The sequence below is a fragment of the Carettochelys insculpta genome, chromosome 27 (assembly GCF_033958435.1).
Source record: "Carettochelys insculpta isolate YL-2023 chromosome 27, ASM3395843v1, whole genome shotgun sequence".
In the NCBI taxonomy this organism is placed as follows: Eukaryota; Metazoa; Chordata; order Testudines; family Carettochelyidae; genus Carettochelys; species Carettochelys insculpta.
The window spans coordinates 13,370,278-13,397,337 of record NC_134163.1 but is presented as its reverse complement, the minus strand read 5'-3'; the positions used below and the strand labels follow the sequence as shown (position 1 = coordinate 13,397,337).

The 27,060-nt window shown below is 49.5% G+C and overlaps 2 protein-coding genes and 2 non-coding genes across 4 annotated transcripts; 2 read left to right on the top strand and 2 right to left on the bottom strand.

Moving 5' to 3' along the window:
• The first annotated feature begins 43 nt into the window (after nucleotides 1-43).
• GAMT (guanidinoacetate N-methyltransferase) lies at nucleotides 44-11,606 on the top strand. Its single transcript, XM_074978101.1, has 6 exons — nucleotides 44-307; nucleotides 6,240-6,385; nucleotides 7,793-7,856; nucleotides 8,732-8,799; nucleotides 9,787-9,897; nucleotides 10,814-11,606. Exons 1-6 carry the CDS (start codon nucleotides 124-126, stop codon nucleotides 10,952-10,954), a joined length of 714 nt encoding a protein of 237 aa, XP_074834202.1. The 5' UTR covers nucleotides 44-123; the 3' UTR covers nucleotides 10,955-11,606.
• A 2,536-nt stretch (nucleotides 11,607-14,142) lies between these two features.
• NDUFS7 (NADH:ubiquinone oxidoreductase core subunit S7) lies at nucleotides 14,143-24,764 on the bottom strand. The gene is made up of 8 exons (XM_074978103.1): nucleotides 24,652-24,764; nucleotides 20,989-21,025; nucleotides 20,170-20,238; nucleotides 19,094-19,211; nucleotides 18,333-18,512; nucleotides 18,198-18,244; nucleotides 15,894-15,982; nucleotides 14,143-14,360 (listed from the first exon to the last, which is right to left on the bottom strand). Exons 1-8 carry the CDS (start codon nucleotides 24,665-24,667, stop codon nucleotides 14,263-14,265), a joined length of 654 nt encoding a protein of 217 aa, XP_074834204.1. The 5' UTR covers nucleotides 24,668-24,764; the 3' UTR covers nucleotides 14,143-14,262.
• Nucleotides 24,765-25,462: 698 nt separating this feature from the next.
• TRNAN-GUU (transfer RNA asparagine (anticodon GUU)) lies at nucleotides 25,463-25,536 on the bottom strand. Its single transcript has one exon. It is a non-coding gene; the product is annotated as a tRNA-Asn (tRNA).
• Nucleotides 25,537-26,371: 835 nt separating this feature from the next.
• TRNAF-GAA (transfer RNA phenylalanine (anticodon GAA)) lies at nucleotides 26,372-26,444 on the top strand. The gene has a single exon. It is a non-coding gene; the product is annotated as a tRNA-Phe (tRNA).
• The last annotated feature ends 616 nt before the right edge of the window (nucleotides 26,445-27,060 follow it).

Genomic DNA, 27,060 nt, shown 5'->3' with positions numbered 1-27,060 from the left:
CTGGGCTTTGCACATTCAGCTCTTTTTTGGCTGGCCTATATAAAGCCAGTGCGATCCCTTTCTGTCCTCTCCCCTCTGCGGCTTGCTGGACTTTCCTCCCTGGGCAGGAGCCCTATCAACACTATGAGCTCTCTGGAGGCTGCTCGTCCTATCTTCCTGCAGGGAGAGAACTGCAAGCCCGCATGGAAGGAGGCAGATGCTGGCTTCAATCAAACAGAAACCCACTTGGAGATCTTGGGCAAGCCTGTGATGGAGAGATGGGAGACCCCTTACATGCATTCTCTGGCTACGGTAGCAGCATCCAAAGGTAACTGACTGGTGGGATCCCAACAAAACAAAACAGCAGAAATGTAGCATTTAAAGACAAACAAAATGACTTATTCAGTGATGAGCTTTCGTGGGACAGACCCACTTCTTCAGATCAGTCTCATTCCCAGGATCCCAGGCATGGACAGAAGCTGGGAGGTTTGGGGCACCACTGGGGACTTGGTGGGATTTTACCTGGAACTGAAGTCAGGCACGTCGTGTCTGAGAGGGGGGAGCCATGTTAGTCCGTATCTGTAAAAAGAATGAAGAGTCCTGTGGCCCTTTAGAGCCTCACAGATTTATTAGGGGCGGCCAACCAGTGAGAAACTAAGAGCCAAAACAGCTGTGGATAGAGTGCAAAGAGCCACCTATTATATAATTTAATTTTTATATATCTATATAATATCTAGATAGATAGATAAAATAAATATACAATGCATGGCTCAATGCCCTCCCCGTACCTCCAGAGCCAAGCACTCCCAGACCCCTGTTCTAACTCAACCCACCCCACCCCCAGAGCCAGGCACCCCAGCACCCCCGCTCTAACCCAATCCCCCTTCCCTCCCCCAGAATCAGGCACCACCAGCTGCCCCCCCTCCCCTCACTCTAACCCAATGCTGGCAATTCACTGGTGCCCTGGCGGCAGCAGCATGCTTCTCCCTCCAGGCGCTGGGGTATGTGCGCTGAGTGGTGGATGGCACTCCCAGCACATGGCTCTGAGCAGGAGCCGTATTTCATTGCTCAAAGATCCACATGTGGTTTGAGAGCTGCGACTTGGCTGCCCCTGTATTAGGGCACAAGCTTTTAGGGGTCAAACCCACTTCAACAGAAGGGATACAGCTGAATTGGAGCTCTTTTGCAAATTCAAACCTATACAATTAGGCCACAGTAACGAGCTCAACTGTTTAACACTCTACAGTGGCAACATCCTCTGGATGGATATTGATGTCTCCCCATCAGCTACATTAATTGGCCACAATCCCCTCAAGTGATGACTCTAACAATGGAGAATAGTAACAGAGAGGGAGCCGTGTTAGTCTATATACTATCAAAACAAAAAAGCAGTCCAGTAGCACTTTAAAGACTGACAAAATGATTTATTCGGTGATGAGCTTTCATGGGACAGACCCACTTCTTCAGATCAATTTCATTTCCAATACAGGCTGATGTTTATAAGTACAGAGGACCAAAAACAAAACAAAACTGCAGTAAAAACTGACAAATCAAATAGGATTGAAGGAAGGGTTCTTCCCAACATACCTGCCTTTTTATTTCCGCCCCAGTTCATCAGATGAAGGGGGTTTTACCCACAAAAGCTTGTACACCTCCAAAGTGCCACAGGACTCCTTGTCATTTTGTCAAGTGGTTTGTGTCATTCTTACACTCTAGAGCAGGGGTGAGCAAATTTTTTACATCCGGCTCCAGTTTTAATCCCTGCAATTAGCAGCCTCCCCCCTGATGGAAATTTTGGTTATGTTCATATGTGGGGAAAAAAACCAAAACCCTTTTAGCACATGCAAGAAAATAAGTCTCTAGAAATGTAAGCACAGTGTTAATTGGTAAATAAATGTGACTACACAGACATAAAAACAGGAACAAATCCCAACATCTTTAATGAGATGGATGAGCCTCAGACCCAGCAGCTGATTATGCTGCGCTCCCCCTTATGAAATTTCATGCACCCCCATTTTGCTCACCCCTGCTCCAGAGAACTGTCCTGAAAGGGGCTGCTTCTTGTTGCTATTAGCTGAGATAAGCTCCCCCAAGGTCAAACAGCAGGACGTTTTTGTGCATTCGGGAGCCACAATTAACAAAGACTAGCACCAGTGAGCAATTTGACCTGGGAATTCATGTCGCTCTGTGTTCTCGGTCTAACACGTGCAGCTCAGTCTATGAAATGAAGAGCAGTTTGCAGACATGGCGGTGGGGGGCGGGGCACGTTTTGGAATCTTGCTTCAGTTACTTATCCCTTTGCAGCTTTCACAGCACCAGCTGGGAATGTTAAAAGACGGATGCTACATATTAGAACGGTGAGGGCGGGCAACATGCAGCCTGGGGGCCCCATGCGACCCACTTGGGTTCCATCCGCCATCTGCAGACCCCAGCTCCTACCCTCCCACACGTGTCTCTCATGCACTGGGGCCCTGCACTTCCTATGTCTTCTGCCTCCCAGCACTTTTGGAGCATGCAAAGCACCTGATTTGCGCTCCACCTCCTCCTCTCCCCCAGAGCTGGAATGCTGCGAATCAGCTGTTCGCAGCTGTTCCAGCTCTGGGAGGGAGGGGAAGCAGAAGGTAAGTGCTTTGCCCCAGTGTGGATGAGCCAAGGATTCGTGGTTGTCCCTCGCTGTATTGGAAGACTGAAAGCTCTGTTTTCTTTACAAAGAGGAGCAGGGCTTTGTAGACCCTGAACTGAAGTGAGACTGTAACAAGCATTTCCTCCCTGCACGAAGACTGGCATTGAATAAAACATACAGCTCTTTGAAATGAGGAGAGTTGCCAGTGTCAAGCCAAAAGCATGCAGGTTTTTGAAGGGTCTGGTGAAGTCATTGGGTCTTTAACTATCTGCTGTGCTGTTAGCGGCACTCAACCACTAGTGTGTCCAAGTCGCTGTCAGATTTTAGGAACTGATCTTCTACAAACATGATTCAAAGGACATAAGTCAGAAGGACAAAAGTGTTTTGAGCTCATCAGTCCAATGTGTCAGGTTACCTAGCTCAATGTTAAACGTGGAGTGCCCACATGGAGCAAGACTTCAGATCAGAGCTTTGGGCTTTCCTTCTACACTCATGTCTTTACAGTATTTGACTACTGCACAGCCTAGAAGGTGGGGAAGTATAGGGAAAAAAATCAGATCTGTTTTCATTTTTTCCAATCAAAAGTCAAGAGAACTTTGATAGTTTATAAATAATCTCCTGTTCGTTTTCCTTTGCATTCATGCAATCCACAGTTTAACTGTAAAGATTCGGCAAGTCTATGTGCTCCGTTAGAGCCAAGGTTAAGAATAGCTCTACTGTAACAGGAGCTGTGTTAAACAGTTGTGCACTGCGTAACAGAAGACAAGTTTCCAAATAGCTTTGGAGTTGTCCAAAGGGCAAGAGAGGGGGAAGGGAGGTCTTCAGCTCTGCATTGATGAAGAGGCTGAAGTGCCACAAATCTTGATCTCTGGACGCTGCCTTTCATTTAAAAACAAAGTGTCTGACCATTGAGTGGCTCATTTAAATGAATGGAAAGATTCACATGGACTTTAGAAAGCTGTGATCAAAGACATGGACAAAAACATGGCAAATGGAAGATTTTAGTGGCATTTCTGCAAGCGGTGAATTGTTCCCAGAGAAACAGTCCTGAGGGATCAGATAATTATGAAAAGATCCAGCCACATTTCATATAAGTAATGAAAGCTTTCTGAGGGGAGGAGGGAAGTTTAAAATGGTTTTGATGAAAAAAAACCCTCAAAGTTTTGAAGGGCATGAACAACCCTTTCAGGTAAAAAATTAACCGCTCTTTAATGAGGGTGAGGAAGAAAAGTTCTTAAAGGGAAACTTATTTCATTGTTTTCCCCAACAGGCTAATTTCTGTGTCTTCTTTTGAAGAAGCTGGAGATGGCTGCAGTCAGAGAGTCATCCAGTCAGTTTTACAGAGTTTTTGTAACCATCTTGGGTCCAGGATATGCAACAGACAAGGGCGGGGGAGGGAATCTTTGTTATCGGATCCATTTCTCTTGGTGGAAGAGAGAATCCTGTGAGCTCCACAGAGCTCTTCTTCAAAAGTGTAGGGGACTGGACTCCATTCCAGCTGTGTGAGATATGCATGTATATCTACAAATCTGGCTGTACTCTGACCCTGTAGATTCAAGCATCACCAAGGAAGCCTTATGCAGTCCCAAACACCACAGCATTACTCCAGTGCACTTACACAGTGCTATATTTTCACAGTCCCCTCTCCAAAATCAGGCTCTGATCCTGAACAAGCACATGAGCAGCTCTATTGAGATCAAAGGGAATGTCACATGTTTAAAGTCAGACCAGCAGATTGGTGTTGGCATTACCAGGGCCTCAGGAGTGACAAAGAAGGTGAAACTGACTAGAAACAAACTCTGAAACTGACCAACTGATTTTCCTTCTACCAGCAGAGCAGCAGTATAAGTAGGTGGGAGACAGCACTTTCATGGCCAGTTTTAATAATTTCAGGGGTTATTAGTAGGATGATGGAAGAGATTCATGTTAGTGTCAATTTAATCTGCCAGCGTCCCCTGAAGAACAAAATAGCGACTACCTTCAGGAGGGGATAATAGACCAACCAAGGCAGCCTGAACATGCCTTTCAACTTGTGATTTTTGCAGGGTTGCATGCTGCTGAAGGAGGGAATGCCATCCCATCCTCCGTGAAAGTGGGTCAGTGGTTGGACTTTACTCACACCAACTGGGAGTTTGCATACACTGTGTCAGTCCCATGCTGATGAGTTAATTTTCTACCTCGCAAGGCCACATGGATCTTGAGTCTTCCAGAGGTTTTCAGACTCTTTAGCTCAGTGATGGGCAACTTGCGGCCCAGCGATCCCCAGCTGTCCCGCTCCCATACACATACTTTTTATACCTGATTCACACTCCCTCCCCCTTCCACCCACAGCGGGAACATTGCGAATCAGCTGCTCACAGCGCTCAGACTCTGGGAGGGAGTTGGGAGGAGAGCGCGAATTAGGCTATTCTTGGCACTCTGAAATGCTGGAAGGGCAGGGGAGGAGCAGGTAAGTGCAGGGCTTTGGTGGCCCCAGTGCACAAGAGCCACACGGTGGGAGAGGTCACAGGGAACCCCAGTCATGCGACCCATTGAGGAATTGTGGTTGCCCATCGCTGCCTTATTGTCTTTTCCCTTCCAACACATTAGCTGGGTTTTTTATTGTTTTTCCCCAGTCATTGCAATCTGCTCTCACTGTCCCCACATGTCCTCTCCTTCCTTCTCTACCTTAGACACAAAACCTTGTCTCCTGATTCAGGAGAGGAGATGTGGGGACACTGAGAGCAGATTGCAATGACTGGGGCTCATTAACAGCCTGGCTTGGACCTGCACCAGTGACTTACAGATGAAAGGCCCTAAACTACTGTCATGGATTCACACGTGGTGCGCGCACTTGGTGGTACAGTCCCTGGTGGGAACCGGTGTGACAGCCCCTTCTTGGGGGTTAAGCCCCTCCGGCTCCTGGGACTGCACCTCCACGGTGACTCTCGGCTGGAATAAAATAGGCAGTTTACTGAGCATACAAGTGCAATATAGGAACTCTCTGGCCTGTTAGCTTGGCCTGCCTCAGCACCACTTGTCTGAGTTTCCCGTACATCCATGTGGGCTCTGCCAGATCGCTCTGCTCAGCCTGGAAGCCCCCTCCTTCAAGCGGAGCCTCCGATATCCCTCCCCAGCAGCTGCTCCTGTCCTTTGTCTTCTATACAGGTAACCAGATTTGTCTGGGACCCTCTCTTCTCTGCTTCTGCTTTCAACCCTCCTTTGTTCCTTTGTCTGGAACCAGCTGGTCAAATCTCTGCAGCCCATTGTCCTCCCACTGGCCAGAACCAGCTGTGCCATCCAAACTGGGTCTCCTGATCACCAGTTGCTGGGATCTCCATCTCCTGGCCACTGCGCCAGGTCCTTAATTCCAGGCTGGTCCTTGCACCAACAAACTCCCATCTGCTCAACTCCTTAAACCAATAACAGCCAGAGATGCTGAATACTGCCGCTTCTGCATGCAAAGCCTTTGAAACCACCACAACCCACCCACTTCATCACAACTACTCCTGCCAGTTCCTTCCAGGTTCAGATCTGAGCACAGAGGTCTAAGGGATGAGCCATCTTGTAGTCTGAGCCCAAGACCACCTTCACCTACCAGCTGTGCACCTACAGACGTGTGGTAGCTGGGCTGTGACCTGTCCTTGTCGTTCCCCAGGTGGCCGTGTACTGGAAGTGGGGTTTGGCATGGCCATCGCGGCCACCAAACTGGAAGAGTTTGACATTGAGGAGCACTGGATCATTGAATGCAACGAGGGCATCTTCCAGAGGCTGCAGGAGTGGGCCACAAAACAGCCACACAAGGTACAAGCAGCTCCGCTCGCTGTAGACAGGGATGCACTGCAGACTCTGTGCCCCTTTGTAGCTACTGCTGATAGCAGCTGGGAACATCAAAGGGCCACGATACGACCTGGGACATGGGGTTGGGACTTATCCCAGTCTCTGGCAGTAGCTATGGCCTTATACAGCCCTCATTGCCAGTCTTCAAGCACCTGGCAGTCATTAAAGGATTTTGTCTCCCCACCTGCCAAAGCGTTACCCCCAGTTATGCAGTGAGATGCAGTTTAAACCATAGTTTGCCCAAGGTCATGTAGGAAAGCTGCGTCAGAGCCAGGAATTGAATCCAGATCAGGAGTCTTCCCTTGGTGCCATATCCCTTAGGTCAGCCCTCCTACCCACTGACTCCCTGAGCTGAAACAGGAAATGTCTGGAACCAGAGTTAAAACCCCCAAAGAGTTTTCCTCATCTAGAACCAGAGGAAAAATTTAGCAACACACAACCACTGCACTACGCAAACCATTAACTCTCTCAGTAAAGCGAAGGTGGCTCCACACAGTTCCTGTGCATTCACGAGGATCAAGATGTTAACTAATTTGCACCATAAACCCATTTCCTGAGTGAGTCTCAACTATCAGAGTCCCCTCGATGGAGGAGGGGATCCTCAATTCATCTAACACACATGGGCACCACATCAGCCCTGAGGATCAGCAAAATGCCAGTGGGGTTGAATCTGACTTGTCGATTTTCCCACTTCTCCATCCTACGGTTTTACTGGTCCAAATGCCTCCCTTGTGTAACTTCTACTGGAAATGGACTCAAATTACATCAGGGAGGGATTGGATCCCATATCAGTGTGTTAGAAGTTCCAAATGCTGGTCTTGTGACTCCCTGGACAAATGCTCACACAGTCCTCAGTAAAACCAATGAGGAGTCCTGTGCAATGTTCTAATTTTTTCCATCCTTGTGTAGAATAAGTTTTATTAGCACCAAGGCATGTGCAGATGTGCACCACCCATGGAAATAAATGCTGCCATCTGTGGGTGGCTGTAGGCACCCTGCCAATCAGCTGAGTGGCATGTGAATCTCTCTGGGGCAGCCACCCAAGCACTCAGCATACAGAGAACTCTGATCCTGAAGCACCACAGATTTAATTGGACAAAAGACCTACCTCATTGGATGCACCCTCGGTGAAGCTCAGTTTAGTTCCACTGAAGCTGTCATGCTCCACCAACATACACCCTTGGTGGAGCTGGGCTTCTGTATTTCAACAGGGTTTGTTAAGAGGAAACCAAGACCAATGCTGAATGTGATGGAAATTAACTAACTCTTCCTTCCTCCCCGATTCTCTTGCATCTCTCTCTCTTTGGTCAATCATCCACTGGAATCTGTGCCTGCGTACCATCTTGCGACCTCTCCTTGTCTTGCCTGAAGATTGTCCCCTTGAAGGGGCTGTGGGAAGATGTGGCGCCAACGTTGCCAGATGGACAATTCGACGGTAGGGGAAGCAGATACCAATGGAAATCCAAAGGGTTCACTGGAATTGCAGAGGTTGGGGAGGAGGTGGCTGGGCAGAGAAGACCTCCATACCACCCCTGGACCAGTAGCTGAGGGAAAGAAACTACACCAGAGCCAGCAAGCCTTAGTTTCTTGGGCAGTATCTAGAGTAGCATGTGCTCTGGCCTGAAATGTTAGGGAATCTAGGATTGGTGAGGAACAGAAAAGGGAGCTGACTTGCCAAAGGGCAGTATCAGAGCCAATGAGAGAGCTTCTGCCTCCTGACTCCAAACCCAGTGCTCTAGCCACTAGGTCCTGCTGCCTCACTTACGTAGGACAGAAGCAGAAGGGACGAAATTCAGCTAGCTGTTTCAGCCCAGCCTCCCAAAGCCTGGCAGAAGGAAGGCACGTTGTTCCCATTCCAATGATGCTACTGCCAATATTAGGGGGTATTAAATGCATGTGACTCAAATATTATGTAATGCGGGGAGGAGGCCCACACCAGGCAGCCAGCAACAAAGAGGAATCTTAGCCCAACTAAATGGTCCCAGGCTGAGACACAGCATTTCCTACAGCTCATCAGAGCAACCAGACTGGGTCAAACCCAAAGTCCATCTAGCCCTGTGTCCCGTCTTCTGACAGCGGCCAATGCCAGGTGCCCCAGAGGAAATGAACAGAACAGGGAATCACAAAATGATCCCTCCCCTGTCGCCCATTTCCAGCCTCCAGCAGAGCCTAGGGACACCGTTCCTACCCAGCCTGGCTGACAGCCATTGATGGACCTCACCTCCATGAATTTATCTAGCTCTTTTTTGAACCCTTTTAAAGTCCTGCTCTTCCTGACTATGCAGTATTTCTGTGGATTTTCCTGCACAGGCATCCTCTATGATACCTATCCCCTGTCAGCAGAGACCTGGCACACCCACCAGTTCAGCTTCATCAAGGTAAAACAGCTCGGTGGCAGCTCCCCTCCCAACAAGCAGACTCAGCAGAGGTCCTTGCCAGCCATTGCTAGCATCTCTGCAGCAGCTCCAGGCATTGGGCGCCTGCTAACGCAGGGTGCTTTCAAGTCCCACTGGGTTTCATTAGAAACCAAGGCCACCTCACCCGGCAGCGTCTGGACTTGAATTCCCCAGAGGCAGGGCCTACTTCACTCAGCTAGAAAGTTAGCTCTGTAGACCAAGTGCAAAGCCACACAGGAGTCATTGTGAGACGGTGCTGGCCCCCCGAGACTTCCTAGGATGAGACTTTGCCTGTTGCTACATTATGGGCATGAACTTCTCCAGTGCTGCGTTGGGCCCTTTGGTGTTTTATGAACATGGGATTTTTGCACCATGTTTGTCTTCTGCAGCACCTTTCCTCCCAACTCGACCTGGGCAATGTTTTGCTGGAGTTAGGGGGGAGAGGGACCACCGGACCCTACCAAAGGAGAACTGAAGCTTTCAGAGCTCATCTAAGAGTGCTGGAGCGGTTGTGTTAGATGGCAGGTGCTATTGTAGGGTGGCCAAGTGCCTGGGTTTTGACCGGAAAGTCCAGATGAAAGGAGGACCTGACAACATCCAGTCAGATCTACTGATCCAAGTCTGGTTACTGCAAGCGGGGGAAGGTGCTGGGTCATCACCCCCTCCAGCCCTTACTCAGCATGGTCCACCTCCTGCCTGCAGAAGGAAGCAACAAGGGATGGAGCGGGTGGGGTGGGGCCTGAGGAAAAGAGCTGGGACAGAAGCAGGGCTTTGAGGGAAGAGGCAGAGCCGGGGAGGTTGTGGCATTCATGCTGAAAAATCCAGGTTTTAGATGTTATCACACTGGTACCTGCTCCCCTCGGGGGGGGCGGGGGGTAGGGGCTCCTGCTCCAGAAAGAGGCCGAGAGGAGCATGGAGCCTAGGCTAGCCCCGAAATCCCACCCGCCTCCAGTTCTTCCTCTTCTGCAGGGTCACGCTTTCCGCTTGCTGAGAGCTGGCGGCGTGCTCACCTATTGCAACCTGACGTCCTGGGGAGAGCTGCTCAAGACCAAGTACACGGACATTGAGAAGATGTTTGAGGTGAGGTGGGGCCAAGGCTCGGAGAGCTTCAAGGCAGACACGGCCACAGGTGGGGATCAAGCCCTGTGGTCATTTCTCACTCAGCCCAGAGGGCTGCTGACAGGACCACACGGATGCCAGAGTCCTTCCATCTCCCTGAGTGCGGATGCAGGGCTGCCCTCAGCTTTACACCTCCCATTTGGTTTGCAGACACAGAAACGTGTACAGGAGTTTTACAGGCCTGGCTAGAGCCACACAAAAGCAGGCCAGTCCCAAGCCCAGGGGTCAGCAACCCCCGGCACAAGCGCCAAGAATGGCACATGAGCTGATTTCATTGGCACGCGAGAAGGGAGCTCAGCCCCGCCCCTCCTCCCCCATGCAGCCAGGAGCTTGCTCAAAGCCAGGCCACCTGTGGATTAACAAAAAAGACCAGCTAGTGATACCAACCAGCGCCTCAACGGGAAAGCTCGGCCTCTGCATTTATTCGTGACTGAAGCTGTTGTACGTAGGACTATTAGTGACTTTAAAAAGCATCACTGGCACCGGCGCCGTACATAGACGTCAAAAGGTCACATTTTGGTCCTTTGCTGCAGAAAGGCTGCTGACCCCTGCCTTAGCCCTTTGAACCAGGCCCCTCCTTAAATGGCAACACTAGATGAACAGGCAGGTGGTAATGCAGGCAGGAAGGAAACAGTTGATGAGTGGGGTTTGGCAGGACCCTGTTAAAGGAGGCACTTCACAGAAGTCCCATAAAGCCCCTGTGTGCCTTTCCAGGACAAATTGAAAGCTCCAGCCATCATAGTGGCTGGGCAGAGTGCTTCTAATTTAACCACGGTTAAACAAAGGATCACTGAGGATCACACGGGGACAGCATATATGTTCAGGGAGAGGTTGCTAAGAAAAGCACCAGTCTCGGTCTTCTCTCTCCCTCCCTTAGGAAACTCAAGTTGCGCACCTGCTTGAGGCTGGGTTCAAGAAGGAGAACATAAGCACCAGCATGATGGACCTGATCCCGCCTGCGGACTGCCGCTACTACTCCTTCCGAAAGATGATCACTCCCACCATCATCAAAGAGTGAGCAGCCGCCCCCGCACACACTCCTGCCTCGCTCGCGCCACTGCTGTAACGAAGGGAGAGCGAGAACTCCTGTCTGCAGGAGTGAAAATGAAACCATCCAGGACAGTCCAGGGAGAGGAGGGCATAGTCATCGCTCTGTTGGTACAAAGGAGGGAAGATTAACTTATTGATCTGATTTGCAGTAAAACCCAGGGGAGACGAGGGATTGGGAGAAGTATAGTGGAAGGTTTAACAGTTCAGAATTAACCTGTCTGTAATGGAGTCTGCGCCACACAGGGTCCCATGGGTCAGAGCGAGATTCAGGACTCTTGCCTTTATTTCCAGCTCTGCCGCTATGAGCAAGTTGCTGCCCCTCCATGCCTCAGTTTCCCCATAGAATACCAGAACTGGAAGAGACTTCATGAGGTCAAATCCACTCCCCTGCCCTCACAGCAGCACCAAGCACCATCCACAGTATGGCATCCCCATTTCCCCCCTAAAGCTTTGAGACCAGTAGCTCCAAGATGCTAGCTGTTATTTGGTTAACGAATCCTACCCAAGGACAGGTCCCTCGTGAATTAGTCCAGCTGTGGCTCTGAGGCACTTCTCCTTCCTTGTTAAAGAATCTTTTCACACAGAGACCTCACAGTTGTAGATTAAATAAAAATTCAGGAGCAGGCTGTAGGTAACTTGACTGAGGGAGGGATTCCCACATCCAAAGGTTTCCCATGGGACAGGGTCCTTTTCAAAGGCCAAGATTTCACTCTCCGCAAGCTGTCACGTATGCCCCCTCCACAGAGTTTAGTTTTGGAAGCCCGACATTTGTATCTGTATAATTAAATGAGACTGACAACCCCCTGAACAAATCCCATGCGAACCTCTGCTCACATTGGGACAGTGGCCTGTTCCTAATTAAGATTTTGGTAATTAATTCTTATGATCTTCCTGGAAATTTACCACCACCTGAATAACGACCCACCTCTGCACACAGATGCAGCAGACATGTTATTAATGCAAACACTAACAACATTAAATTGACTTAAATGTACGGCCAGAACTTCAGAATAATTTATTTTCATCTTTTTAAAGTGCACTGTATAACTCTGCAGTGTCTCTCAGCTCCTTATTAGCAGTGCTTTCAAGTGCTGGCAGCAAATCAATCTGTTTAATCTTCCACGTTTCCTGTGGTTCCGACCTAGGCAGCTTACACTCAGTTTAGATGCTTTCTATTCCTGTTCCATTTTCACATGGCCTGCAGCCTTTTCATAAGATTGCTGGGCAAGAGTCTAAAAGAAGCAAGTCCCTAAATGTAGACTTTCTGAAACCTATATATTAGGCAGGTGCAAATGAGCCCTGCCCATTATGCTAGGGCCGGTACAAACACAGCTAGAGAATATGTAGATACTGACAGAAACGGGGGAGGAAAAGAAAACAGTGAAAATGTTGGTCAGTATGACTGGCACAGGTCTCAGGACTTAGTTAAGCAACTCAAAGAGAGGCCCGACGGTCAGAAGTGCTAAGTACCCCCATGTGATCTACTTTATATTTTAGAGAGAGAGGGAGTGTGTGTTCAAGAACTCCTCCTAAACAGTAAGCGTTAGGACAACCAAATGTGGTATGTAGCTTCCTCTTATAACTTAAAGAAAAGGCAGGATTTGGTTGTGCCAGGAAGATGGGATGTGCCTCAAACCCAACTGTTTCTCCTCAAACAGAAAGGGCTCTGATAGCAGGGATTTATACTCCAGAATGACCATGGTGGGCTGCGAGTGCGCCGGCCATAGGGAGCAGCTGGGTAGCGCAGGCCCCCGACCCTCCTGCACCCCCAAACTCCAAGTCCCCTGCCCTGGAGGACCTGGTAACGCCAGGTAAATCTTCTAGTATAGCTAGAAGTAGTGTTGCTTGTGTAGATGTGGAACAGGGAGGTAAATCCTTCTCTGTATAGCTCTGGTGCTGCAGTACTGGAGACACTGTACTGGACAGTAGGAGTTGGATGACGTTCAGAGAAAAGCAGCAAAAATCCACCAGAAAGCCAGAGGGACTAACCTAGCAGTAAAGCTCAGAGAAGGGGCGGGAGTTAACGAAGCGATGACTGAAGAGCAGCTCACAGCTATGATAAAAGCGTAAACATCAAAGGCAGAAGCGATTTAGGGTGGCAAGAGTAGGTAGCAAAGCTGGAGAAGACAGCTGAGAAGAACATGACTGAATCTGGCCCACAACAGCCTTGGCTGTAGCTGTGCATCTGCTGCCTGCAATGCAAGCTCTGAATTTCACATACAAGGAAGTGGAGATAAGCTGTTGGGGAGTTTAGTTTAGAGCAGGCTTGGGACTGATTTACAAAACACTCCATCTCAGTTCTGATCCCCACTGAGGGGTAACCCCCTACCCTTAATCTCATCTCTGCACAATGAATCTAAGCTTGTTGCCATCAAGGAGGCCAGAGTATAGAGAGGTTTTTCCCCCATTTACATCAAGCCAGGACTCAGTGAAGCATTTGAAACCCACCTGTGTATTTGTCTGAATGCCTCGGTTGGTTTGCACAGATTGGTTTGGCTGCTTGCATAGTTAACACCATTTTATTTAAACATCATCACTGCAGAAGAGGGTCCAGAATCTACAATTCCCCATGCAGCCAATGGGGCAAAACCCAGAGTCTGCAGGAGAGGGAGGCTGCAGAATTCACTTGTTTTGCAACAGCAGTTACCAATGTGAAGAACCTAGTGAGCATGAGCTCCCCACACATGAACTGTTCAACCAGAGGTGGAAGAAGTACCCAAAAAATTACTCAAGTAAAAATGCAGCTTTCATTTCTGAGTACAATACAGATGTGATATATGTGTGTGTTCACACATGCGCACTTTTACTCAAATAGTTTTCCAGAGGGACACTGGTGACTTGTAATTAAGTACATTCCCCTCTCCCCCAAAAGCAGCTGTACATTTACTCAAGTAACTTTCGGGGTACTTTTCCCACCTCTGTGTTCAATCCAGGAAATAGCATCTTCAGAATCCTATTCAATTTAACCTTTACACCCTGGAGGTGGGAGGGGATTATACGGTGGAGGATGGAGGTGCAGTGAACACCTGGGAGACTGCAGATTGGGCAAGTTACACTCAGGGAGTTACACTCAGCGGCCCTGGGATGGGCAACACCACCACCACCACCAAAGTGCACCCCCACCCCCGTTTCAAAAGTTAGAGACAGGGGAGCACATTGAACAGATCATATTTTATTGCGAGCCTTGAGTAACCCACGGCAGCTGTGTGCGTGATTATACAAATACATTGCTGTGTCAGTGGAGGGGGTGAATGGCTAAGTCATAAATAAGGGAGGCTATTTCCTGTACCAGATCTGAAGCCTCTTCTCCCGCTTGATCTTCTTCTGCAGCTGCAGGATGCCGTACAGCAGCGCTTCCGCGGTGGGCGGGCACCCTGAGGGACAGAGGTGGCGGTTGAGAATTGAGAACTCTTTGGGGGTGCGTTCAGTAGCGCTCAGCAGTGGGGGCAGGTCCCCACTCCATGACTGGAGCACCGATGTCTACTTTAGTACACAATGGCTATGTCTACACGTGAAGCCTACATCGAAGTAGCTTATTTCGATGAATAACGTCTACACGTCCTCCAGGGCTGGCAACGTCAACGTTGGGCAGAACCACATCAAAATAGGCGCTGCGAGGGAACGTCTACACGCCAAAGTAGCACACATCGAAATAAGGGTGCCAGGCACAGCTGCAGACAGGGTCACAGGGCGGACTCAACAGCAAGCCGCTCCCTTAAAGGGCCCCTCCCAGACACAGTTGCACTAAACACCACAAGATCCACAGAGCTGACAACTGGTTGCAGACCCTGTGCATGCAGCATGGATCCCCAGCTGCAGCAGCAGCAGCCAGAAGCCCTGGGCTAAGGGCTGCTGCACACGGTGACCATAGAGCCCCGCAGGGGCTGGAGAGAGAGCGTCTCTCAACCCCTCAGCTGATGGCCGCCATGGCGGACCCCGCTATTTCGATGTTGCGGGATGCGGATCAGCTACACGTGCCCTACTTCGACGTTCAACTTCGAAGTAGGGCGCTATTCCCATCCCCTCATGGGGTTAGCGGCTTCGACGTCTCGCCGCCTAATGTCGATGTTAACATCGAAATAGCGCCCAACACGTGTAGCCGTGATGGGCGCTATTTCGAAGTTCGTGCCGCTACTGCGAAGTAGCGGACACGTGTAGACACGGCTAAAATGAACAACAGCTAATCAGCTGCACAGAGTGGGCTGAAGACACCAGTGCCGGAGCTGGCATATAAAAGAGCTACTTAGAAAGACTGCATAAATGAATGTGTTCGAAGGCCAGAAAGGTCCCATTAGATCATCTGGTCTAACCTTCTCTATTACACAGGCCAGTTTCCTGCAGTTACCCTGACACTGATCCCAAAAACATGCTTGATTAAAGCATCTCTCCCACAATGGCCACCCATCTGAGGATGTCCAGTGCTAGTTTGTTCCAGAGAGTTAATCACCCACCTAGTTAAATTAAAAAGAAGGCATAAGTTTTCCCCTGCCTTAAAAAAAGCAGTCACCGCAGGTGAGGGAGCTGTATTTTTAAGACACTAGAACTGAGATGCACTTGAAGAATGTCACAACTGCTTTTCCCTGTAAATGACATGGTACGTGGACATAGAAAATTCCTTCTTTGGGGACTAATGAATATCCCTGTGCCATGCAAAGACCGGACTGGCTGCAATCGCTGGTGCAGAAGGTACAGGGATTTGACAACATAACAAAATCCTGAAAATGTAAGTGAGGAAGCTTAAGACTGAACCAAAGGATCCTTAAAGACTTGTCAGGCATCATAATGTATTAGACTCACAGTCCAAACTAAAACACAGCATTCATTGGGTTACTCCAACTCCCGGCCAGCTTGCTTCGCTTAGAGGAACGTACTGTCATCCCACAGAGAAAAGCCAAGTTTCCTTTTACCTGGAACATAGATGTCCACGGGGACGATGCGGTCGCAGCCCCTCACCACGGAATAGGAGTAGTGGTAATAACCGCCGCCATTAGCACAGCTGCAAGAGTGGAAAGGGTTTAGTGCTCTTTGTAATGCCACTGCGGAGCACCAGGCACAAGTTACACCATGGCAAGACGTTACTCGTGAATCAGAGAGGCTGAGAAATCAGATCCCCAGGATAGTTTAAACAAAAGACTTTACAGCAACGGGCAAATTTCAGACAGTTCAGAGCAGGGTCAATAGAGTGGCTGACCAGAAGAACGTGCAAGACTGAGCTCTCGAGACACAAAAGCCTACACGACATATACAGTTATCTGTACATGCAGAGGAATAAAGGTGTACCAGTGTGTCTCACAAAGGCATGGCCTAATTCCTGGTTCTGAGAATCTCTGGTATCTTGCAACAGGGATGCCGCTCATGCTTTCCTGACAGTCCAGATTCTGAGCGAGGGACTGACAAATTTCGATCACTTAATTTCATTTATCTACACTTCACAACCCTCTGCATCCATCATGCAACAGCGCCAAACCTACAGCAGGAGCTGTGCTTACAAATGGAGTTTAGAAACCAGCCTGGTTAAAAATCTCCACCACTCCTGCTGCTTGCTCTGACACACGTTCTTAGGAGGTGGTCTGTGCTTACACACGGGTGTGACTGCAGCTCATGTAGACACCCACACCAACTTGCTAGCTAGCTGGGGTCCAGGAGCAATAAAGCTGCAGCCCATGTGTGCATGAGCACCAGCTAGTCCCACAAATAATCACCCAGGGACCTGACCTGGTTTGCACAGTGCATCCTGAAGTTGGTGCTGTTATAATTTCACTGCTCCAGGGCCTGAGCTAGTCAGATTAAAGCTATCGTCACTTGCTGACAAACATCTGTGAGGGACTCGGGATGTGAAAGATCCCTAAGTGTTACAGTGCCGTGTAGCAGTTCTTAGCTAGCACCACTTTGCTGCTGCTGTTGGCAAGCCTATGGCTTGGATTACACCACTTCTGAAACCAGAGCCAGGCAATGAACACATGCTGGAGACAAAACCTGAGACTTCTGAAGAGCCATTTCATAGCGTGGCTGTCTTTAAAGCACAGATGAGGCCAAAGCCAAAACACAAAGGCTCACTAGCCATGCTAGGCCATGTTTGTAAATCTGCTGATGAAAGAAGTAGTCAGTGGGAAGAGCCCTGTGAAATTCTTTTTATTTTTAATCATTATTGGTGCACTCCCCTCACCGCCTGAATTTCACATTGCTTCATTTTAACGAAGGAGATGAGAAGGGCCGTGGGGTGCGGGGGAGGTCAGTTCCTGCCCTCAAGGCATGGGCTGCAGAACAAACCTGCCCCACACCTGCCCCCCTAGTGACAGCTCCAGTTCCACAGTGTTTGCACAGCTCCCCATTCTGAATGTTGCCACCTGATGCTCAGGGACACAGTATCACTCTCACAAATTTAGCTCAGCTGCTCCTCTGTCACGAGGTTCCAGTTCACTGTACACATCAGTTTTCATTGTATTGCATGTTATTTGCAAGAAAACAGAGCTCTCCCCCGGGTGCAGTCCTCAGTTTGAACAGCATCTGCCTCCCTATGAGCCTGAGATGCAACACTCCTGCTTTCTTTGCCAGGTGCTAATATCACTGTTTCCACCTCACTGCGGTTACTTGCCCCAGCAGAGGAGGCAGCTCTAACCCACTGTTAGGGTTCTCCATAAGGTGGGAACTGTCTCCTGTTTTGTTAGTTACACATTATTAACCCTCGCTGGACACTTTCCCTTTCTTTGGGATTTTTTTAATAGGAGAATTTGGCAGCTCCGCTCCTCCTTTGTAAAAAAAAAAAAAATAAACCTGGAAGCTCCCAGTTTAGAGTTCTGCATCCCAAGGAGGAACATTAGTAAGAGAGACATTCTAACATCCCACACCCACAAAGGGAACCCAGAGTCTTATTTTCATTCACATTGAGGCAGCTCAACACAGCACGAAGGAGAACCAGAACAGGGTTCCCTCTAATATTTTTTCCATCCAGAGTGGAATAAATTGTTATGCACACCAAGGCATGTGCAGATGTGCTCCCCCCATAGAAACACAGGCTGCCCACTGGGGGTGGCCATGGAAGATCTGCTAATCAGCTGGGCAGCACGTAAATCTCTCCTGAGTGGCCACCAAAGCGCTCAGCTTACAGGGAGCAGTGAACCAGACCCTTTATTTACTGATGTAACACAGGCAATGACACGAGATTTCCTGCCAATCAATTGTAAGGTAACAAGGAAGCTTATGGCATTTACCTTCCCATGGAGATCACATAGCGTGGTTCAGACATCTGGTCATAAACCTGGCGGAGAGAGAGAGAGATTTCACAATGAACTCCTTTTGCATCTGAACTGGAAAGCCACATGAGCCATGGTGCCCAGAATCCACACCTTCCGAAGGGCAGGGGCCATTTTGTTGGTCAGGGTGCCAGCCACGATCATGACATCTGACTGCCGGGGGCTGGCCCGGAACACCACCCCGAAGCGGTCCATGTCGTAGCGAGGAGCCGCCATGTGCATCATCTCCACCGCGCAGCATGCCAGGCCAAAAGTCACTGGCCACAGGGAGCTCTGGAATGGAAGAGATCGGACTTACAGCTCAGAAAGGGCCTGGGGTCTGCATCTCAGACACCTGTGTGGGCTGCTCAGCATGTTTCAAGGGTGATAGTTCTGTGTAGGAGGAGGGGTACGGAAAAGGGGCTTCACATTCTGAATTGCCCCTGCAGTGCTACAAATGGCTGGGGGGTTTACACACAAAAGGACAGGCAAGACCTCTGTCTTAAGGTCCTGTACCCTGGGAACGTGCACACATCCTTTGAACCTCAGGAGGTGCTCAGCAAGCCCAAGCTAGAACTACAGCACCACTGAAATGCAGCCACATCTGCAGGGACAGGAGGTAGCATGGAAACCGCAGAGGAACAGGGGTCATCTCTCTCATTGCCCCCCGAGATAAACACTCTTGTCCCTCTCTCTGAAGCAGAAACCCCCTGGCTCTGGCCAAGGAAAATGCCCTATTGCATTGCAGGGCACTGGAGGTTTTAACTTGATATTTGCCCTTTCAAAGAGACAGGCTCATGGACCTTCCTGCGAGCAAGCCAAAGTCTTAGCTACCCCTTCCCATTTACCAGCCCTGGGCACTATGCACCACTCACCCTACGTATCCAGTTGATCAGGTCATCGATCTTGGTGATAACATACTCTCCCCGGCTGTTGGGGACATAGGATGTTTTCTGGACAATGGCGCTTCTCTTTTGCGGGACCTGGGAAGGGCTGAGAACAAACAGCAGAGATGGTAACACCCACTTACAATCGTCCCTGGTATTAACAGAATCACTGATTAAGGTACCTCAGCTTTGAGGATGCTCAACTCCCTGAAGAGCTGGAATAAGATGCTCCTATTCAATACCAGATGCTGCTGCTAAATATGGCTGAGGATAAGCTCAGTGGTCACCTTTGGACCAACCAGTTTTTTTTATTTAAAAAAAAAACAACAGGAAATCTCACAGTGCTGCCCCATTTGGCACAATAAAGCATGTCTGGTCAGGGCTAGAGAGGCAGGGGATGGAGCGGTTCAGGACAGAGATGCATCAACAGCCCTGTACATGGGATCTAGGATTGGAAGAGCAAGTCACAGAGGTAAATTGCTAAGAAGCTGTCAGTCTAGGATAGTCCTGGCCAGATGGGAAGGGACACACCATGCCCGGCTCAAAAACCCCTCCTGTTTATACCCTGCTTTCAGAAGTCCTGGAACTCACCCCCAAATTAAAGACCAGGATTCCAGTGGCTTATGAAAGGTAGCCCAGTGCACAGAGCACTTGTAAATAACCCTCCTCTGCCTCATGATTCAGCAGGCTGAAGATGGTGAAGGTTTTTGGATCACAGGCCATATATAGTGTGTTGAGCTTTGTTTTGGAGCATTCTAACCATTAAAAACTGCACGCCAGGCCATGTGCTGACAGAGTTCTCTGCTATTCAAATGAGCAGAGTCTACATAGCAGAGAAGTTCAACTATTGTAGAATTTGCTGCTCAGACAAAGACCTTCCCTGGGATCTCAGGCTACGCCTTGCCATTTACTACTGATTGCTAAGGACAGAGAGAAGTCAGGCCTTCTTCACCCATATGCCAGAAGAGCTTGTAGCAAACAGGCAGAACTATTTTGCACGGAATCTTCCACCTGAAGGAGAAGTGGCACTCAGCTGAGGAACGTAGCAGGAAGCGTCGTGTTACCTGTCAGCATGGCTGGGTGCTGTCGTCTGATGAAACGATTGAGCATGAACAGGGATCACAGTGCTGGACCTGTGAAAAATCAATAAAGCCAAATGTCATGGTTTGGCAGCAACAGCACCAGCTGCATTGTCCCTTCCCTCTTAGGGCCTGTAAAGTAGTGTGTGAGCCTATTATCCCCAATTGGAGACAAGTAAGTGGGTGAAAGGAGAAACTGTGTGTTCTAACCAAAGTCTGCGGCAGAGTGAGAACAGAAGCCAAATCCTGACCAGGGTTCCCTGTAAACTTAGCACTTGGTTGGCCGCCCAGGAGAGATTCAGGTACCAAACAGCTGATAAGCAGAGTGCCCACAGCCAGCAGTGTGTGTTTATATGGGTGGTCCACATCTGCACATATATTGGTGCATTTAAAATTTACTCTGCCCATTTATGGCAAAAAAAAAAAAAAAAAAAAAAGAGGGGGAACCCTGGTTCTGACTTCCAGGTCGTGGATCTAACCAAGGGGCAACATTTTCCAGCAATCCTACCAGAATCAGACAAGTCAGGCTTGTTTCCCTGAATGTCTGTTAAGAACTCAGCATTACTGCCTCTGTATGAGTAGGAACAACTGAAACACAGAGAGCTGTGCAGCTCATTCTCACTTGAGAAGATATACACAAAAGGGCTGTAGCGAAGGCAGGTCGGCAGAATGCATGAGAAAGGCACAAGGAAGGTGGCAAGCGGCAAAATAAAATCCATTGTACTTTTCTCTTCTGCTCCTCCCCTCCCACTGCACAAGTAACTTTCTTCTCTGTGAATGCTCAACCAACCAGGAGCTACTTACCGCAAAAGAAATGTCCCAGCCCAGGCCAGGCGAGGAGCTGTGAACAAAAGCCACAGGGCAGTTTACCTTTAACAGCTAGAATGTCAATGAAAGCGGCAGCAGAATTCCACTAAGTTTGCTATTTTCCCCACAAGACTCACAGCTCAGGATAACTGTGTGTGGAGGCGGGGGGTGCAGGGGAGAGCCCCCGATAGGAGGTTTCAAACTAACCACCTGCACGGATTGGCAAGCTAAGCAGATCATTCAGTCACAAAACTCTAACCCATTCATTCCCCTGTATTCTCCCCAAAGTCATATTCAGTCACTAAAATATCTTAGCCCTGAAACCAAATGAAGCGATAAATAAATGCACACACAGACTGGTGGTTTTTTTTAAAACATCAAGAACAATGCACTTCAAGCAAGTCCTACCGGGCTTCTGTCCAAATCACAAGTGCGATTAAAAGAAAGCACTCCTACAATTCCCCATCTAGGGCCAAAGCAGGTCAGCGACCTAAATGACGCCCTGTCATGCTCCCTTGAAATGTGTTAACTTCTTATGCTAAAGCACATAAGAACATAAGAACATAAGAATGGCCATACTGGGTCAGACCAAAGGTCCATCAAGCCCAGCATCCCATCTGCCGACGGTGGCCAATGCCAGGTGCCCCAGAGAGAACAGAAGACAAGTGATTTATCTCCTGCCATCCATCTCCTGCCCTTGTTATGAAGGCTAGGGCACCATACTTTATCCCTGGCTAATAGCAATTTATGGACCTGACCTGCAAAAATTTATCAAGCTCTTTTTTAAACCCTAATAGAGTCCTGGCCTTCACAGCCTCCTCGGGCAAGGAGTTCCACAGGTTGACTGTGCGCTGTGTGAAGAAAAATTTCCTTTTATTAGTTTTGAACCTACTACCCATCAATTTCATTTGGTGTCCCCTAGTTCTTGTATTATGGGAAAAGGTAAATAATTTTTCTATATTCACTTTCTCCACACCATTCATGATTTTATATACCTCTATCATATCGCCCCTCAATCGCCTCTTTTCCAAACTGAAAAGTCCCAGTCTCTCTAGCCTCTCCCCATATGGGACCCTTTCCAAGCCCCTAATCATCTTAGTCGCCCTTTTCTGAACCTTTTCTAATGCCAATATATCTTTTTTGAGGTGAGGAGACCACATCTGCACGCAGTACTCGAGATGTGGGCGTACCATAGTTTTATATAGGGGAAGTATGATATCTTTTGTCTTATTATCGATCCCTTTTTTAATAATTCCTAACATCCTATTTGCCTTACTAACTGCCGCTGCACACTGCGTGGATGTCTTCAGAGAACTATCCACTATAACTCCAAGATCCCTTTCCTGATCTGTCGTAGCTAAATTTGACCCCATCATGTAGTACGTGTAATTTGGGTTATTTTTTCCAACATGCATTACCTTACACTTACCCACATTAAATTTCATTTGCCATTTTGCTGCCCAATCACTCAGTTTGCTGAGATCTTTTTGTAGTTCTTCACAATCCCTTTTGCTTTTGACTGTCCTGAACAACTTGGTGTCATCTGCAAACTTTGCCACCTCACTGCTTACCTCATTTTCTAGATCATTGATGAACAAGTTGAACAGGATCGGTCCCAGGACTGAGCCCTGGGGAACACCACTAGTTACCCCCCTCCATTGTGAAAATTTACCATTTATTCCAACCCTTTGTTTTCTGTCTTTTAACCAATTCCCGATCCATGAAAGGACCTTTCCTCCTATCCCATGACCACCTAATTTACATAAAAGCCTTTGGTGTGGGACCGTGTCAAAGCACCTGTTTGGCTTTGGGTTTAGCTGCGACACTCATTCCATTTCCCAGACCTGAAGTGGGGTTTGAAAGCTTCTCTCTCTCAACAACAGAAGTTCGTCCAATGAAAGAAACCTCGCTCTCCCACCTGGTCACTCTTTCAAACTGTCTTACACACTGACAGCCCAGCACGTAGCACTGGTATGGGTGGAAGTTAGCAACCTAGTGCCTGTCTAGGGCCACGACAGCAGTCTAATATTTGGTGAGCATGGGATGACTGAGTTTTGTTATTTTGCTATTGATTTGGCGCTCCCAGTAAACATTGCCAAAGTTACTTCATTCTTTAATTCCAATTCCCTCCCGAACCTCTCCTTTGCCAGGACATGTAGAAAAAAAATCTGACAAAAGTCAGGTAACTGACATCACCGCCCATCATGCTGACGAGCACTGTTACATTGTGTCTCCTCATTCTTCTTGTCTTTCCTACTTAAGCTGCAAGCTCTCTGGGACTGGGAAGGTCTTTTTATGGTGTTTGTACAGAGCCTACTTCAATGGGGCCTGGCGGCTCCCTGGGCTCCTAGATGTTCCTGCAGTACAAATAAAAAATAGATACATGCCTGATCTCCCACATTTTAGGGCAGTTTTTAAAGAAACATTGGCAGGTAGTTTAGGCTGCGAATATAGATTTGGAGCAGCAGGCGTGTATGTAAAAGGGATTTTAAAAAAAATATGTTTAATGAAGATATGTCTGCTAAACATTAAAATAAATCAATTATAGTAGCAATTTAGATGTGACAATTTTCTTAGAGTTTGCCACCAAAAACACAGGGCCAATACAGGGGTTCTCATCCTGAGGTTTACAACAGCTAAGTGGGGTGGGGAATCACAAAGAGGTTTTGGGGTAACATGACATTACTCCCTTTCTTGATGCTAGATGGGGAAGAGATCACAAAATTTTAACATGGGGTCAGTAGATAAAAACACAGACAAGACCAAGCGTCTATTTCCAGCAGCAAAGCCCTTAAAGCCAAAGGGCAAAAGAAGAAATGGCAAATAAAATGTTTGAGAACCCTGTAATTTTAGTGACCTTCGGACCCACCAGTAATAAGGGGAAGGGATCATTTATTAAGAATATATGAATTTTGGCACAACCGTTCTAGAATTATCACACCCGGCTCTGCAGCGGTATGCCAATTAGAGGTTTAAAATCTCATGCAAGTGGCTACAGGCCTGCACTTACAGTGGCAGTCACCCGCCCACAGCTAGGCATTCACCGCCCCCCAACTCCACTTCAGAGCTTGCTGAGGTGCCTTTCTGGGTTCGCATAGCGCCCTGTTGATCCGCAGCCCAGGACTGGCCACCTGTGCGAGTTGCTCAGACAAGCCACACGGAGCAGTCACAAGCCCAGCTGCGAGGACTTCAGGGCTGGCACTGGTCCCCGACAGATGGATTCCCAGAGGAGCAGGTTGCCAGACTCCGCCGGCGAGAGAGGTAGTTCCAAGGCACTTTACAAGCAGGTCCCCGCGACGTGTGTCACCCAGACACGGGCCTCCCAGCGGTGAGCAGCACCCCGACGGGGAGGCCCACAACCCAGACCCCTCAGCTGGGGGGCAGGGGGAACTTCCCAGCCGAGCTGTGCTAAGACCCTAGACAGGGGAACCACCCCCCCCCAAGCCCCTCCCGCTATGGCAAAAGGGAAACAAACCCTCCCCCCACCTTCTCTGGAGAGGAAGACGCTGGCGCTGCCCCCCACTCCCAGCCAGGCCCTGCCCCCCACTCCCAGCCCCCAGCCAGGCCCTGCCCACTTCCCAGCGCCCCACACTGGCATAGGGCTCCCCCATTCTCCAGGGGGCCCCTGCCTCGTGCCCCCCCCCCACCACACACACTCACCAGCCAACGCCGCCATCTCCCTGCAGCCCTTCAACCCACCTCTGCCTGGACGGGGCCGTGCACCCGCCTAAGCCGTCCGGACAGGAAGCGGTGCAGCACCCACATCTGGCCCCCGCCAGGCCGGGAAACGCAGGCGGGCCCCGAAGGTTCTGGGGTGCGTATGACGCTCCTGCTGCAAAGAGGGGTGCACAGGGGTTCCCCAGCGCGTGTGTGTGTGTCGGGGGGGTGTATGTGTGTCACTCTTGCTGCAAGGAGGGGTGCGCGGGGGTCCCACAGCGTGGTGTGTATGTGTGAGAGGGACACTCCTGCTGCAAGGAGGGTTGCACGGGGATTCGCCGGCCCGGGGCTGCCCCTCGGGTGGGGGAGGGATGTGCCCCAAAGTGGGGGGGTCTGGGAAATAGGTTGGGGATGGGCATGGGCAGCAGGGCTTCTCCCAGGTGGATGCATTATGCAGGATTCGAGCTCGCCCCCGAGATTTGCAGGGGTTTCTCTGCAGGGCGGACTGAGTATGAGCTTCCCTTCCGGCTGCCCAGCGGGCGGTCGCTTTGCTTGGGGGGTGTAAATGTGCACGTGCTCCTACCCCCTCGCCCGTTGAGCGGGGATCGCTCTGCTGTCCCTGCCCCACACACGCGACCGCGCGCCTCGTGCAAAATGCACGCTCCCCTCCTGCCGGCAGCGGCTTGACTTCCTTTGCACAAGTCGCAGCTCCCTCGCTTGCAGCCGCGACCCTTCGCTGTGCATTCCCCGCCCCGCGCCGCAACTCCCGCTGAACTTCCCACGCCTCGGGGCGTTTGGGAAAATGTCTGTACCGCGTCCCTGGGTGGGCTCGAACCACCAACCTTTCGGTTAACAGCCGAACGCGCTAACCGATTGCGCCACAGAGACCCCGGTGTTGGCCTGCTCTCTGCACAGCCCTAAGGTCTGACTTCCTGGCCTGAGCCATCCCTAAGATTTCAAATATCGAGCCCAGCCAAGTCGCAGAGGTTATGCAAGTGCGTGATAAGCAGGGGTGCTCCTTAGCTACGCACTAGGCTGCCGGGTGCAGCTGCAAAGACGGCCGCCCTGTGACGCTGTGCCCCTGGGAAGGCTCAGATGACACCACACAAGGGTGCATTTTGCCGCGGGCACCTCTCAACACAACTTGCGGACCGCAAGAAATGGCTCAGCCTACAGCCCCTTGCATTAGGTGGTAGGGATCCTCCAGAGCATCTCATGCTGCAGGGCCAGTGGTATCCCTGAGCTAGGATTTTTAATCGGATAAAAAAGCCCTCCGTGGGATGCCTGGTTTCTCTCTCTCCCTGTGTGTGTGTGTCCACACTTTAGTCCCCTCTCTCCACACACGTTCTCTGCTCCCCCAAGCAAACAAACCAGGACACCACTCATCCGGGCACACTGGAGGTTGGGGCAACTGAAGTGCTTCAGCACCAATGCAATTAATCAGCCTCTATGTCTGTTCTACTGGGGTCATGTTAACAGGACAAAAAGGCCTCTCTGCCCTGGACTAAGGGCCTGGGGGCTTGGTCAGTGTCTTCCTGTGTTTTGACCAGGTTGTGGAGTGAAAGGCTGGAACTGCATCTTTGCATACAGTAGCAGTGGGCTACACAGACAAACTCCAAAACACTCTATCAATACATTAATAAATAGCTAATCAGCCATCGGGGGTGAAGAGGTTCATTCATCAATTTCAGGGTAGGGGGTGAAACAAAAAAGCTCAGAAACCGCCGAAATAGCTCAGTTGGGAGAGCGTTAGACTGAAGATCTAAAGGTCCCTGGTTCGATCCCGGGTTTCGGCAGTTGCTTTTCCTCGCTCAACAGGAGCTTAGATTTTCTAGGATTTCCGTGTCGTTGAGTATACACGATTCAGCCAACCTGCAGCTATCGCTGCATTCGTTTCCTAGCTCTCTTCAAAGCCCCGCTGTCTTGGGGAACAACAACAAGGACAAGAAGTTCTGTGACACCTTATAGACTAACATATTTTGGAGCATAAGATTTCATGGGCAAGGACTGGCTTCATCAGATGCATAAGGCCGCAAGTGGGCACTCAGAGCCACTCTGAAGTCCAGGTCTGCAGCTCAGTCTTACACGAGCCCCAGGTTTGTTTTCCCTTTTTAAGCAAAAGAGAAGTAGGGCGATATGGAAGAATTTTACAAATAAATAAATAAACGCACTGAACTCTCCCACTTAAAACCTGCAATACTTAAGTATGCCAACCCTTACCCCCACCCCATGGAAATCTTGAAATAAGGAATGGAATGGATGATGGGAAAAGTTGGAAGCTTAGGTTTTTTAGATGCATAGCTTCTGCTACAAGAACAAGTCTTGTGGCACCTTATGAACTAACAGATGTTTTAGAGCATCAGCATTCGTGGGCAAAGACCTGCTTCATCAGATGCTTCTGCTGTGAACATG